The sequence below is a fragment of the Gossypium hirsutum genome, chromosome D03 (genome assembly GCF_007990345.1).
Source record: "Gossypium hirsutum isolate 1008001.06 chromosome D03, Gossypium_hirsutum_v2.1, whole genome shotgun sequence".
NCBI classification, from domain to species: Eukaryota; Viridiplantae; Streptophyta; class Magnoliopsida; order Malvales; family Malvaceae; genus Gossypium; species Gossypium hirsutum.
The window spans coordinates 341,268-357,850 of NC_053439.1; the positions used below are offsets into that span (position 1 = coordinate 341,268).

A 16,583-nucleotide genomic window follows, 5' to 3' on the forward strand; every position below is an offset into this window, starting at 1 on the left:
TATGCTACACATATTGCAATATTAGTAGATTAAGTAAAAGGATAAGAATTTTCAAGTAAAAAACAGAAATTTTTAAATAAATATTTGAAATAAATTACATTCAAAAATTTTAAATTCAAATTAAGTTTATTATCTGATCACTCAAATTTAAAATGTTAAATAATATTATCTATGAACATATTGAACAATATAATTGAGAAATAAAAATAGTAAATACTGATATTGTACTTCAAGCGGGCGACGACATTACTCGTAATGAAATAATGGCCGATGAATTAGTAGAATTTGAAGAGAGTACTACAGGCACTGCCCTAAATTTGGAATCAAATAATATTGGTGTTGTATCAATGAGTGATGGTTTAATGATACAAGATGAAAGTTCTGTAAAAGCAACAGGAAAAATTGTTCAGATTTTATTAAATTTTAATAGTTTTCATTGTAAAAGCAACAGGAAAAATTGTTCAGATTTTATTAAATTTTAAAAGTTTTCATTGAAGTCACCTAACTATTAAAATTATTGTTATACGACATTTTCTATTCACATGCTGACCCTCAAATTTAATATCTATTCATCTATTTGTCAAAAAATACTAATACATCTTTACAATAATCAAATCCTCACTTGAAACTCAAACTTTTGAAAAAAATACTTAATAACTAAAATAAAAACTCATATTATAATTTTTTTAAAGCTGAATGACCAAAATGTCAATCTTGAAACTATACGTATAGTGAACTTGAATATAGTTTACCCTAAATATTTAGAAGCAGCTTACCGTGAGAAAGGAAGATCAAGTAAAATAAAAGTTCAGAAATCAGATTCATAATTTCCATACAAAAACAAAAAATGGTTCGCAATCAGGTGATAGCTTAAAGCCTAATAATATTTAACCCAAGTTTAATAATAGTGTTACCATACAAGGTACCCCTACATGCTTAAAGAGAGATAAGAACACTGCAAACATTAACCTTGAAGCTCCGTCCAAACTAGAGAGTACATCAACATTCAACACTGACGAGACTAAAGCAAATCTCTCATCTTTCCCCTTCGACCCAAAACACTTCTTCACCTAGATCCGCGAGAATATGGTGGTGAATAAGAGCGCTCCCTCCTTGATCTTCCACCATGAGGAGAATACCTTGGAGAGTAATCACGACCTCGATATGGTGAGCGCCTTGGAGATCGATGATACCCGTAGTCATCACGACCACCACCACGGTACCTGCCACGTTCACCACGACCTTTTCCCCAATACAAGAACAACCATCAACAAAAATATTAATCTCGAGTCTCGATGCTACTCAAAATCATATCGTCGGTAAAAGTATCATGGAAACTATTGTATTAAAAGTTAAATTTGCATTTTTCCACCTTTACTTAAAAAATAGACAAATTAATTTCTGTACGTTAAATCAAAAGGCAAACTGATTCTTTCTGTTAAAAAAATTCATTTATTTCTACTATTAAAAACTAATGTAGATAACATACAAAGACAAATTTTTAACCGTAAAAATGGATAGAATTTTTTAACAGAAGAATCAATTTGTTCTTTAATCTAATGTACAGGGACTAATTTGCCCTTTTTTTAATAAAGAGGACAAAATACAATCCAACTCTTAATACAAAAGCCTCCATAATACTTTTACCTTGTAACATCATGTTTTCTAACAAATAAATTTATTTAAAATTTCAAACTTACCATAGTCTCTGGTATTTTTTAGTCCAAGGTAATGGCCCGGTGTCGGAGTCCTAGGCCGTTTCCTACGCGACTGAAAAGTAGAAAAAAACAGCTTAATATTCAACAAGGCAGATATTGGGTTAGCCTCATCAAAATGGTTTAGGATCTACAGCATCATGCATCTTTGACCAAAACCATATCATTAGAAAAAATTAACATGTTACACTGCAAGGGAAGAAACAAAAAACTTCATTTGGAAGATCACCTGGAAGGTGAAAAAATGGCCATTGAAAGAAAGGGAAGACGAAAAGCATGATACACACCCGACACAAGTATTTCCTATCATATAAATGTCATATGTGAATACCATAAAAGCCTGATTATAAAGTTGTTGTATTGGCCGTTGATTAGTTGAGAGTTGAAAGTGAATGCTGAGGTTGTATAGTTGTTGGGCAAACTAGTTGCTAATTTAGTTGATCACATGTATTTTCAAGCTGTTTTAGCTGTGGCCATTGATCAAGCTTGTTTGACTTAAGTTGAGATGGATGATCTCATCATCTTTGATTGCTGCCAACATAGCTGACACAATACTGTTCTGAATATAGCCAGAAAACCTCCAGGTTAAGGATGATAAACGCACAAAACTATGAAGTCTAAGCAACAAGGATAGAATCGGATTACCCTCTCCACGGTTATGTATCGACCTTCTAAAATTGATTGGTTGAGATACTTGACGCAGCGGCTCGCATCCTCAACGCTGTCCATAGTAACAAAAGCAAAACCACGAGATATGCGAGTACGAGGTTCAACAACCAGGAAACACGATGCCACCTTTAAAATATCGAGATAGGACATTAGTAATAAATAGTAAAAGAGAAAAACACCAGAATTTTGAGTCCATAACAGAAAACAAACCTTCCCCTCCTTGGAGAAATGCTCTTCAAGGTCCCTCTCTGTGACCCTTTGAGATAGACCGGTCACATAAAGTGTGTTGCCAGGATTTCCAGCTTCAACCCTGCGACATCAATCCAAAAGAATATTAAAACAAACAAACAAACTAGAGCATTTGAGCCTCCAACATTCACGTCCTTGAAAAGGGAAGTAAAGCCAAAATCAAAACTAACCTGCCTCGACTTCTTGACCTTGACCTGGTTCAAAAGAAAAAAGAAAAACATAAGCAATCCACCATAAAACATATTGTGGAACTGAAATCAAGCAGGTGGACAACAAACCTGCCGCGACTATGTGACCTGGACCTATGCCTTGGCCTCGACCAGGAGCGGGATCTTGACCTAGACCTAGACCTAGGTCTAGATCTGGATCGTGACCTTGACTGTTCTCTCCATGGGGAGGGAGAACGAGAATTCCTAATACAAGAAGCAATTTATGAGATGAAAACGGAGATTGATGCAACCATAACCAAACAACAGGCTTCCCAAAAATGCGGAGCGCACAATATAAAACAAATCCTCCAAATCCTAATAGAAAAGAAAGAAAAGGGAACGTAATTTGCAGCAAAGAAATTGATATTGATTGAATCCCTCACAATGAAGCTCATCAAATCCCTAAATCATCCCGACTTATTTAATCTAGGGTTTCCCAATAACTAATCTTGAAACAAATAACCAATAAAACAAGCAATATATCCACAGATCAAATGCCAAAATACACCGAAGAGATATGAAGCTAACCTTTTACGAGGAGAATCCGCCTGTTACATAATAAAAACGCATTTAAAATTTAAATCAAAGAATTCTACACCAGCTAAATGAAACGCAAACATAATAGCAAATAAACAAAATATGTGAACAAAAGAGAGAAAGATCTTACCATCTTGGCGAAGAGAAAGAGAACCCTAGAACGCGAGAAGGGAAATTTGAAATTTTAGGGTTTATACGCGCAGGGAGTAATAGCAAAGGTCAAATAAATGTCGCCCTCATTATAATAAGAAAATTGTGAAGGATATTTTAGGGGGAGAGATTCAATGCGGTTGACTTAAAATAGATCTTCTGTATACCACCACCGTTTAAAACAATTTTAAAAAATGGCTTAAATATTCTATAAATCCCTATACTCTTTGAAATATTAAAATGTAGTCCTTATAGTTTTCTGATTTAAAAATTAAATTTCAATTATCATGAATTAAATTGATAAAAAATTTAAATTTAACAATAGTTTATTAATAATGTTATCAAGTAGAATAAATTTCAAAATTTTGAAAAATACAGAGACTGGATAAAAATATAAGGTTTAAAAAATAGACCTGAACAAGAAAATTAAACTCGTTTTAAATATATGTCGAACTTAAACTCTAATATTCAAGGTTTGAGTCTAACCCGAACATTTTTAATTATATAGTTTACTATTTATTTTAGTTTTATATATCATGCAATTTTTATCACATAAAATTAATATTATAATGTGAACATTAAAAGTATATCCATTTATTTATGTTTAAAATTTTAATAAAAAGTATATATGTTAGAGTTTGTATAACCTGAATCCCGTCATTTGTTGAATAAATAAATACAGTGACAAAATAAGGTCATTTGTTGAATAAATAAATATAGTGACAAAATAAAGAGGTCTGTAGGGGCAAGTGATCGAGGGTCGTACCGCACAAGTTGAGCCCGTATAGAACTGTACTTCTATTATTTGACTTTGATTAGAACATAATTTTTCAAGTGTTACATATATGTAGTCGAAACTCCTATTATTATTATCAACATTTATTAGAACAATATAAAATTATTATTAAATGTTGAATTAAAATAGTATTTTTTTTTTAAGAAAATGGATAAGCCTAAAATTAATTAAAGTTAGTCCATTTACAAACAAAAACTAAATACACAATGAAGAAATGGATGGCAAGAGTAAAATCAAACATACCCTTTATTCATTTGGTTATGTTCAAGCTCTAAGAATCTGCAACCACATTGATGCCAACTGAACTAGCCACATGACGCACACTTCACACACATGTACACACGTGCACATACATACATACATACATACATACATACATACATACATACAACGACGCACATTTTTTGCGAACTAATACTTCAACAAAGAACTAAGAACAGAAGAAATCTGCAATTGATACACATGGTGATTTACGTCGTAAGAATGTCTGGAAGCTTAACCGAGTGAGTTCCGATTACTTTGCCACCAACATCTGGGAAATTTTCATATCCAGGGAGTGGTTTCACTTTCCCGTCAATATCTACTTCCAAAGGATACCTCATAAGATGGCCCTGCAATGCCGAATAATCGGTATCTGTAAATTTCTTCCAGTTATCTTCAGCAACTGTGTTTACTGTCTTCACACATTCTAGAGTTTCTGGTTCCTTGAAACACTTACTTAGCTCACCAAGATGCTCTGCCCATAGGGACATTCTATACCCGTATACCTGCAAAGTCTCGAGGCAGTGTTTTCGAGTCATGTTTCGTTTTACATGTAAATCGATCAAAAAACAAAATGTGGAGCATGTTTTTCATGTTGCAAAAGGTTCCTATATTACCAGGGTAGTATGCCACACTAATGCTATGAATACATTCCGGTTTCAAGACTCGAAATTGATGCCTTTTTCTTACCACGTATGAACAACAGCAATGAAAAATGGTTCGAGGATTAGTTTTCTTACCTGACCACGTGGATGTTTTTTCTTTTCAGCCCATGTATAATGTGGTTGATATGCAGCCATAGCTATCTCACTGTCTTTTGTACCAGCCATGGATCTTTGGTTAATATTGGCTGACCCTACAATCACATACTCATCATCTATGACCATTCCCTTTGCATGCACGTATATCATGAACCGACCGAACTTTGCAGAGTCAGAGACCTATGAAAAACATAAGCACAGCATACTTAACAGTCAAGAATCTCCCCACTGTTAATCATATCCAAAACTAGATAACTTTAAGTAATTACCGAAGTTCCTTTTCCACCAAGCATTTCCGGGGTGACCTCTTCCCTCTTACCAAGACAATAGAAATTGAGGTAATCTTGAGGATGCGAGTCCGTAATCTGCATGCTCTTGAGTTCTCGTGCGACGATATCATACATCATTTGCATTGTTTGAGACTGGAAATATACGGACCACAATAAAGATTATGTCAAAAAAGTACCCCAAACCGAAAACTGAACAGAAATAACAAAAAAAGAACACGACTAAGTACTAGAAACCATCTTTTCTTAAAGTATGCTAAAGGTCTCCCATTACATATCAAGTCTAAGTTCAGAACCATGGACTAGCAAGGAAGCTATATATCAGAACAAGCATATGATTACAGTTAATACGAACCTGCCAGTATAGAATTTCCTGTACAGAAAGAGATTTTGTATCACCCTCGGGCCACAAAGGAATAACGATATATACCGCAAATCTCTCTCTTGCTCGGATTTTACTAGCAACCTTTAATGCCAGCTCCATTGGGATCAGATGATCGGCCCCTGCATCTTTATACGATGGCCAAGCATACGAAGATCCCAGAAAATACTGATTTTCGATATATATGTAATGCTGAGCGGATCTTATTGCCTGTATATAAGCTGTTTGAATGCTTTTTTCTATGACCACATTTTTTGAAACTAAAAGATTCTGCAAAGAATCAAAATAGGCCATTAAAAATTTACAACATAGCCAATGTATTACATAGTAAGGTTCTTCATGTCAAGGAAAAACCTGGTTCTCGGGTTTTCTCATTGGTCTTGGAAATCCTTTCACTGATCCCGAGTCAATGGAGCGGAAAATCTGCGGAAGTAAAAGAAAATTGAACCAACATTACTATTAAAGAACAACATCAAAAGTGCAGTTAATAGCAGGAAAATTTTACACAACCTGAACATCCCAGTTGTCACGATCATCGATACTAAGAACATGCAATTTGGGGTCATCTTCTGGAATTATTGTAGTGCCGTGGTCTGTTACAGCTAAGGAAGGACTTAGTATCCAAGAGATTCGTTCTATCCTAATCAAAGCATCGTCATTCGATGGCATTTTTCCTGCACAAAGTAGACAGAAATCCTTCCACTTGGTCGATTCCCTCCACCGCTGCTCGAAGTTGATAAGAACATCATATGCGGCAGGCCCTTCAATTCTGGTGTGTAAATCATGCCATGGTTGCCTAGGAGCCTTGATTCCAGCCTTTAAAATATAGAGGAAAGTGGAAACAAGATGAAGGAAGATAAGGAAGTGCTAACTGCCAGCGCGCTTGAACCCACATCCTCTTGTACTAACAACAATGTAAATGCCCACTGAGCTAAGACTCAGTCAACATCTTGTTGGTGCTTTTAGTGGCAGCTTAAATGGCACTTAAATGACCGTAAAATGATAACATGATACTTTTGGGGTGAGATCATGTCCATTACTTTTTCATTCATTAATTTCTAATTATATAAGCATTAACATTCAAATGTGTAATATTGAATAGTAATGGATACAAAAGTAATGGAGGGGAACCAAATAAGCACAGACTCCCCGGTAGTGAACAAAACCCTTACTAGTCGGATTTGGGGATGTTTAAAACTTTTGTCATCCCACTATCCAGTGTCATATTCTACGTAAGATGCTTTATAGGAAAGTGATACATGGTTTTAGTAATTGCAATTAACATACACAAAAGAATATCTGAACAGAAGAAATTATTAATATCAAAACCGAGCAATCACTTACGGAAAAAGTAGGATTATGAAAATCATCCTTGAAGATGGTGTCAAGATCATGAAGTATTCGATGTTCAGGTGTATCATAGCGACCATCACAGAGATCGATGCCTCCAACAAATGCAGTAATCTTTCGATTATTACCGGCTGCCTGTGTATCAACAAGAGCGAACTTTTGATGATGCGTAAACATGCTTCCAACAACCTGATCAAAACCATTGCAAAAACCAACCTCAGCAGCATTATATATGAACACTCACGACACGATAAAAGTACTATGGAAGCTCTTATATTAAGAGTTGGATTGCATTTTACTCCTACTCAGAAAATAGGCAAATTAGTCCCCATATGTTAAATTAAAGAGCAAATTGGTCATTCTATTAAAAATTTCATCCATTTCTATTATTAAAAGTTGATCTTTATTCATCAGAATGAGACGCACATGGCATACCACGTATAATTGTCTAGTTATTCTCTCAATTATAAGAGTTTATAATAGTAGAATGGATGAAATTCTTAACAAAAATGACTAATTTGCTCTTTGATCTAATATATAATAACTAATTTCTATATTTTTTGAGTAAAGGGGTAAAAATATAATCTGACTCATAATAAAAGGGCCATCATGATACTTTTACCCTCACAACATATACAGTAAAGATATTTAATGGTAAAAGTACCATAAAGGCCTTATCGGATTGCATTTTGCCCCTGTATTAATTTTTAAAAATAGAAATGAATGTAATTTTTAACAGAATAACTAATTTGTTATTTGATCTAGCGTGCAAGGATTAGTTTACCCATTTTTTTGAGAAAATGAGGTAAAATACAATCCGACTCATAGTGCAAGGCATATACTTTTACCCATGTTAACTCATCAAAGAACAAGAATGCACAATAAAACCCTTGCCTTTTGTTTGAAATAACCCAGCTTACTAGCAGCATATCGACCAGCTAGCACACACATAACAGATGAATGCTTGAAAAACTTCAAAGTTTCTTCATCATGTGTCTGCATTAGTCCCATCTGCAACACCCCGCGGACATGAATCAACATTAATGTCAAAGACTCATAGCTGAAACAATAAAAAGAACATGCTGGGAAACTTGTTACCTTTCTAATACCAAATTTATCTGAAGTTTTATCATCCCAAACCAACAACAACACCCTAACCCCTTCTTCAGATTTATATTTAAGCAATTCACCAAGGTTTAAATCCCCACCTCGAGGTAATGGCCTAGTTGGTTCTCTAACAAGCTTAACCTTATGAAAAACAGACCAACCAGCAATGTATATCATATGGTGAGCTTCAGATATGGCATAACAAAGATCCTCCCAACACTTTCCTTGGTTAAATACTTTACCATCGTCTAGTTCTATTTTGGGTAACATACCGTCCGGCACATGAGCGTCTTGGTAAAGCGTCACTTTGTTCCCTTTCCTCATCGGGAAATACGTGTGCCTCACGCCGCCTTGCTCCGGATCGCTGGCGAGGCTCTGTTTATACAAAGGGTTTTCCTCACAGGGCGTGAATTTCATGTCGATGTGTATTGCCGTAGTCGGCTTAGGAGGCTTCCCCGATGAGCCAATGAGTGGGAACCACCCAGTTATACGCTCTCCGGTGGCGATTTTTTGGGCGAGGAATTTGGTAGTGCCAATGACTTCAGCGCCTAACAGGTCGTCGTCTTTGACGTTAATTTCTAGCTCAGTTAAAGGATGAGCCATGGGGATTATGAACCTCTCGTTCCATTCCGGGTTATCAGCGCTCTTCAACACGCGTGTACGAGCTAAAGTCGATTGTGGCACCGTAATGGTGACGTAAGGGTCGCTGGTCATGATTTTATGGTGGTGGTGGACTTTACCAACTTCCCCTGGTTCTTGAGCAGCTGCTGCTTGTGATGGAGCTTTACAGGTCTCACAAGTTAAGCATTTACGAAGATGATTAGACACTATATCCATGTTAGGCAGCTTCCGAGCTTCAATAATGGTTAAATCCAAATCACCGTAAAGGTAAATCACCTGCTTCGACCCTTCTCCCTCCATTTTCAAAGCACACACACAAACAAAAAAAAAAACAGAACCGGAGAGAAGAACAGAGGACAAAAAGAAAGGTCCGGCGGCGGTGAGAGATTTGGGTATTAAACGAAAATCCAAGACATCGTTGATTTCAGTGAATTAAAAACTGGGTTGAGCTTGGTTTAAGCTTTCATGAAGTTTAAGAACATGAAAAATGGCAACCATGCAAAGCCTGCAAGGCTGCAAGCCTGCAACTGCAGTTACAGAGACGACAACTAAGCTACGCTAAAGGCTAAAGCTTTGCTTGCTTTTGCTGATTAAACAAATGGGATTCCCTTAGTTAAAGCTTATAACAATCGTTTATGAAAATTATCAAGTAATTTAAGTCTTTTAATTCATCAAATTATGGAATATACAATCCCCAATAAAACGCTTGAATGAATGATTATGTCTTCTACAGAAAAACCAATGAATTTTTAGATTACTAAAAGTTTGATGTGACCGGAAACCATTTTTTATTCGGTGGGCACACACTCATATTGCTCAATTTTGGATAGTTTTTAGTGCAGCTACTGCGTTAATACTTAAAATGTCAAATTCTGCTATTAGGGTGCGTTTGGTTCGCTGTATTGGATTAGAGGTGTATTAGATTAGGTGTAATAGTCAATTCACTATTTAGTTGAATGTAATGGAATAGAGGCGTAATAGTAATCTTGTGTTTGGTTGAATAGAATAGAGGTGTAATAGCATAATAGAAAAAACTAAAATAACTAGAATACCGTTAGCATAAAATTGTTTTAGTAAATGATTATTGTTATTGTTATTTAAATTTTAAAAAGATTATTATTATCAGTAATAAATATTTTAATCATATTTAAACATAATTATAATTAAATATATTTTAATTAAAATATATAATTTAATAAAATGCTTATAATTAGCAGAAAATTATTTTGGTAGATGATTATTGTTAATGTTATTTAAATTTTAATAAGATTATTATTATCAGTAATAAATATTTTAATCATATTTAAATATAATTATTATTAAATATATTTTAATTAAAATATATAATTTAATAAAATTCTTATAATTAGCAGAAATTACATATTGTTATTTAAATTTTAATAAGATTATTAATATCAATAATAAATAATTTAATCATATTTAAACAAAATTATTATTAAATACATTATAATTTTGGTATATAATTTAATAAAATTCTTAATAATTCATATTCTTATATGAATTTACTCAAATCATAATATATGATACTAAATGAAAATTTGAAATAATTAATATTAAATATATTTTAATTAAAATATATGATTTAATACAATTTAAAATAATTATTATTAAATATAATTTCATAAAATGTTCTTATGAATTTACTAAAATCAAAATATAACTTGAGAATTATTTTCTGCATAAACATAATTAACTTATACTAAGAAAAAGTTAGATGAAAATGAAATTGTACATCATAATCCATATGTTATATAGTTTTACAACATCAAAAAGTTTGAACATTGATATTTAATGGTGAGAAAGAAATCTTCTGACCCATTCCAATCGGGCAACAGAAGGTAAACTAAAGAAAACGATCATTTGAGTTGGATGATCGGGAATTTTACTCAAAGCATCATACCGCTGATCGTCGGTTAAACCTTCAATTGACCATAAGGCTGAATATAAATTTGAAGCTTTCTCTTCCATCTTTTCCTCTGACTTCTGCTGAACTACCACCTCGGAGGCCATAGTCCTACTGATTTGATCGCCAACGGCCTGGATTTTTTCCCCCAACAAAGTGGCAGCCTCCTCAAATGAAGAATACACATTATCACGAGCATCAGATTTCTTCTTTCTCTTGTTTGAATATGAGGAACCCCCTTGGTCTCTATCTCCACGCGGATCTGTACCAGAAACATCCATGTCGTCTAAAGAGACGTCAGCTTCGCAGTCATAGAATGTGTTTCTCTCTTCATTTATATCTGTAGTACGTTCATCCTCAGCACGTATTTCTTCAAGAACATCAGCAGCTGTTTGAACGTCTTTCCCAGTCGCCCGATCTCTTGCGTATATCGCAGTAAGCTAGTTGTAGTAAGGGAAAGAACGATGTCTGAACTGAGAGGCTTCTTTGTGACTCTAAAAAAATGAGGAAATCATATTAGTTATAAGTTTTGTAAAAAAACAAATAAATACTTGAAATACATTTTACCTTTACATAGGATTCCCAAACTGCATCTTCAGCAACAACGAGCTGCCTATGCTCGTCCCAACCAAAACCACTGTTGTTTTGGCCATTAAGCATGTCGTAGACGACTGACCATTCCCTTTTTAGGCACCTAATCCGAGATTCAATATTTGGTTTCGCCTTCAACATTGCTCTTGGTAAAGCCTTTTCTAGCATTTTCTCTAGCTCGTTCAAATAACCGGCTTTGAACCCGGTATCAGCATTAAATGTTCCTACATTGTGCAAATCCACCATGCAAGAAACCAAGGCTGCATCCTCCTCTGGAACCCATTTTCTTTTGCTTCCTCGAGAAGCTTGAGAAGAAGCACCCGTTGGTGGAACACCTGACATATTGTTCTTAAAAAAAAACAAACAAATTAACATTATTTACTATTTTGAATATCATTTAATTGTTGGGTGAACAGTTTATAATATTATATCGGTAGTTCAATACTAAATTTAAATTTATAACACATGCTTAATGAAAAGATAATTACATTATAATTCAACAAAGTTTCATAAAGTTTCATAAAGACCACCAAAGTTTCACAAAGTTTATACATAAAAAAACATCAACAAATCAATTCAAACTGAATTTGTCCCTAAACCTAACTAATTTCTAGATGCTTGCCATTCATCGAACATTTGGTTGGCTAGTTCCATCCTCCAAGTTGCCCAAGCATCCAATGATGAATATTTGTGATATTCGGTTCATCGTCATCCACCACATTAGTAGGTAATCCTTTTCCCACCTCCGCTTCAATGGGATCAATACTCATATGAGTTCGAATAAAATTATGGAGCAAACAACATGCAATAATAATTCTATTGTGCACCCTTACAGGATAAAACGATGGACTCCTAAGTATTCCCCATCTAAGTTTTAATAAGCCAAAGCATCTTTCAATGACATTACGTGCTGAGGCATGTTTCATATTAAAAACTCTTGCGGAGAACTTGGCTGATAACCCTGACGCCACTCGTTCAGATGATATCGCTGTCCTCTAAATGGTGCAAGAAATCCCTCACAATTTGTGTATCCAGCATCAACTAGATAATAACAACCTATAAAATAAATTGGCTAAAAAATGATTAATTCAGCAAACAAAGTTTGATCTTAATGAGTAATTCAAATTCCTCTAAGTATACACTGTACCATGAGGAACTTTAAGTCCATGTCTTCTACTGATGGCATCTCGGAGCACCCGTCCATCGGCAACTGAACCTTCCCAACCAGGAAGAACATAAACAAATTGCATATCAGGTGTACAAACACCTAGCATATTTGTTGCTATGTCACCTTTTCGGGTTCGATATCTAGGTTTATCAGCTGTTGGCACCCTAATCTTTATGTGGGTTCCATCAAGAGCACCTAAGCAATTCTATATCACATGATATAAAACCTTGTGTTAGAATACTAATTTAAATCTAAGTCAACTAAATGTTGTACAAGCTATATCTAAAACTCAGTCTACTACCTTAAACCATTTCCACCTTGTGTCAGAAGAGTCGGCTGTAATTGGCTCCGGGTTTTTAAATAAGACATCTTGTAAGCGTGTGACAGCATCTAAAACACTATGAAATGCTCTGCTTACAGTTTCCCCGGACCTTCTAAAGTGATGCTTGATAACTCGATTTTTCAGGTGATGGGAGATGATATGTAAAAACATTGCTACTTGCTCATCAACAAGCATGAACCTTGACGACTTCAATCCCCCTATCGATTCTAACATCTCACATAATTTACAAAAGGCAGTTCTATTCATCTTAACTTGTTCAATACAAGTCTCGTCACTAGCATATACAAGCCTTTTCACATAATCTCGTTTTGCATAAAAATCTAAGGTGTAGGACCTAATCCTTGGTTGATAAGTCTGTAGGCTAAGGCTGGCACCCATTCTAAACAAGAACCAAATCGCAATTCTACAGATTTCCAACCATAATGTCAAAGCAAGACCAATTCTTTTACGCCTCACACTTTGTGCAATTAAAGGCAGATGAGCCATTACTGCAACATATTAAAATTATAACACACACTATCAATGAATTGAAGTTGCAATTACACATTATAAAATAAAAATAAACAATACAAATTTAGAACACACGAAGCAAAATAGTTGATACTAAATGATATCGTTGCAACTTTAATTTCATTTCTTTATGAATCACCCAAACAATAAAGAAATTATAAAGCATGTATAATTGACCTAAAATTAATTGTTGGTGTATGTATAATTGACCTAAAATTACTTGTTGGTTTAATGTTATTGTCCCTAAAAAGCATTGTTGGTATATGTATAATTGTTGGTTTAATGTTATTTACCCTAAAAAACATTGTTGGTGTATGTATAATCTTTTAATTTTACGTATATTTTAGATATATATGATAATTTTTATTAATTAATATAAAAATATAATTCTCTCCACATAAAATTATATCAACATTAATACTTAACAAACAGGTTTCATGTTTATTATTAATTTCAAATTATTAATATTAAAGATAAAAATTATAATAATTATATCAACATTAATACTTAACAAACAGGTTTCTTGTTTATTATTAATTTCAAATTATTAATATTAAAGATAAAATTATATTAATTACAATTATATTTATGTTATTAATAATGTTCTCATTATTAGTATCATAATATTTATAATTTAATTAAACATCGAATTTATAATAAATTACCTGTACTATTTTAAATAATAACAACCTTTGCCGCATGAAGAATTTTTTTGATAGATTAGGTCACAAGCCCCATTTTTGGTTTAATTATTCTTTCGTCTCTATATTTTTTACACATTTAAAATTTAATTTATTTATTTATAATTTTAAAAATTTAATCCTTTTACTTTGTTAAATTGGATTAAGTGACAATTTTAACTTAAAATTGCTCTCATGACAAATATTATACAAGTAATAAACTAGGTAAGCAAATCTTAAGATTGTTAAATATGAATAAAAATAATAATCGGATGGAGTATTTATTTTTAAACTCGTTAAATTATTTGACTAAAAATAGTAATCGATAAATAATTTAAATACCAATGTAAAAAAAATTAGAGACAAAAGTAAACGAAATTAATATGGTTTGAGCGATAGTGACGTAAACCATAATAAAAAGAGAGCAATTAATCACATTAAATTAGCTTACTTTGGTCGGTGAAATGTCATATAAAGAAAGATATAATTATAATTTAGCTTTGGTAAATAGATTACAAACTTTCACCCTAAAACATCATGAAGGGCATGAAAAGTGATGCTTGAAAGGTAAGGTATTTTAATGAAATTAATTACTTGCTTTTACAAGTTTTTTCAATAACATCAGCATTTTTTTGAAAGCAAATGAGGAAAGCCTATTTTGAATGCTATTTGAAACTGAAAGTAATTACTTGCTTGTTTTAATGGCTGACTTTTTCCTTTGTATTATCATGGCCTATGTTCAAAACACATGCTCTTCAAATCCTATACTCGTCCCAATCAAGAACAAATCAAAATTTTCCAGCAGACAAGGTCCAAAAGAACTAAAATAACAAATTCTATTGACTAACAAATCAAGAACAAGGTCCAGCAGACTAAAATAACATTTCATATTCCACAACAGTTTCATCTTATACTCACTAACAAACTAAAATAACATTTTCCAGCAGACTATCAAAACAATGTCCAGAACAAACCAACAAAATCTTGTGATATTACTAGTAGAAAATACATAATTATGTTTAATAAATGATCCAAACACAATGTACTTTGATAAGTTCAAAAACCAACAATAGAACTTAATGACTGTAACAAGTTGATAAAAGGTAGTTGTAGGGAATTTTGCAAAAATATTATTGCTTTTTAAAAAGTTCCGATGAAACATTAGAAGTTTGACTATAGAATTCAGAACTTTGGACCTACAATTAAACATAAACATATAGATAGCTTGGTTAGAAGAAAAAAATCATATTACACTGATTGGAAAATCCAACTCATCATTGCTTTTCTGTTTATCAAAGGCTGAAAATATCAAATTTTATTCGTAATTTACAACAAAGTAGTTATATACATATGACTCAAATTCATATCTTGCCCAAATTCATAGATTAAAACACAAAAAGAAAATAGAAATTCTTACTCATATCAAACATCCTATTCAATCAATAACAAGCTGTCTAATTCCAAAATGTTTAATATCTTAAAAAAAATCATATTTCTGTTCATCCTAATTAACTATTTAGAAAAAATGGAATACATGAAAGACCTCTAAGTACCAGTATCAGTATCTTCACCCCTAAACCCCAAAGCCAGACTACACAAATTGCATCTAACAGCTTCTAGTTTCACTGATCTGCACTCAGCATGAAATTCAATATTCTTAACATTATAAATTGTTTTGAACATTCGTTATCATCTAACATTTTCATCTTACCTATTTTTGCTACTTTCAGAGGACCAAATTACAACAGAACAAACAAACAAAAGAACTCGAACTACAGAAATCTTACCTATTTTTGCTACTTTCAGAGGACCAAAAGAACTCAATGATCTTACCTATTTTGCTACTCAGTTCAGGCACTTAAACAAACAAACATTGGAAGAAATCTCATTCGCGGTTTTGGAGATCAGAAAAGGACTCGAAAATTACAACAGAACAAACAGAAATCGAAGATTAGCAGAGAAGAGAGAACAACTTCGAACGGCATGCATTTCTTAAGCCTAACCAACAACAGAAAACACATTTCAATTCAACATGCAATACAAACAGAATAAAATTGGCTAAAACTAACCTATTAGAAAATCGGGGCACAATGAAGAAGAACCTGAAAAAAGCAAAAGGGGAAACCGATTAGATAAAAACAATAGATCATATTTACCTCGAAAGTATTGGTTTTCATCTACAATAGCAAAGGATATTAATCTATCGGGAAACATAGACTAACCGATGACGCAAATCGGCAGAAACTGTGAGCAAATCGGCCGAAATAGAAAAG

The 16,583-nt window shown here is 33.3% G+C and overlaps 2 protein-coding genes and 1 long non-coding RNA gene across 4 annotated transcripts; all 3 read right to left on the minus strand.

The window, feature by feature from the left end:
• Window positions 1-796: 796 nt before the first annotated feature.
• On the minus strand, window positions 797-3,666 carry LOC107937840 (serine/arginine-rich splicing factor SR45a). The gene is made up of 8 exons (XM_016870826.2): window positions 3,510-3,666; window positions 3,371-3,390; window positions 2,912-3,046; window positions 2,804-2,827; window positions 2,595-2,694; window positions 2,361-2,510; window positions 1,701-1,770; window positions 797-1,242 (listed from the first exon to the last, which is right to left on the minus strand). Exons 1-8 carry the CDS (start codon window positions 3,510-3,512, stop codon window positions 1,067-1,069), a joined length of 678 nt encoding a protein of 225 aa, XP_016726315.1. The 5' UTR covers window positions 3,513-3,666; the 3' UTR covers window positions 797-1,066.
• An 887-nt stretch (window positions 3,667-4,553) lies between these two features.
• On the minus strand, window positions 4,554-9,811 carry LOC107937835 (phospholipase D delta-like). 2 transcript variants are annotated; one of them, XM_016870817.2, is made up of 10 exons: window positions 8,465-9,811; window positions 8,261-8,377; window positions 7,361-7,555; window positions 6,527-6,832; window positions 6,371-6,439; window positions 5,990-6,286; window positions 5,617-5,769; window positions 5,327-5,527; window positions 5,044-5,092; window positions 4,554-4,936 (listed from the first exon to the last, which is right to left on the minus strand). In XM_016870817.2, the coding sequence occupies exons 1-10, from the start codon at window positions 9,392-9,394 to the stop codon at window positions 4,899-4,901; spliced, it is 2,355 nt and encodes a 784-aa protein (XP_016726306.1). In that variant the 5' UTR covers window positions 9,395-9,811; the 3' UTR covers window positions 4,554-4,898. The 2 variants fall into 2 exon arrangements, with proteins under 2 accessions (XP_016726306.1, NP_001314341.2); NM_001327412.2 differs by having other exon boundaries at window positions 4,554-5,092; window positions 8,465-9,678.
• A 2,757-nt stretch (window positions 9,812-12,568) lies between these two features.
• Window positions 12,569-13,125, minus strand: LOC107956210 (uncharacterized). The gene is made up of 3 exons (XR_005910990.1): window positions 13,079-13,125; window positions 12,757-12,982; window positions 12,569-12,665 (listed from the first exon to the last, which is right to left on the minus strand). It is a non-coding gene; the product is annotated as an uncharacterized lncRNA (long non-coding RNA).
• Between the last annotated feature and the right edge of the window lie 3,458 nt (window positions 13,126-16,583).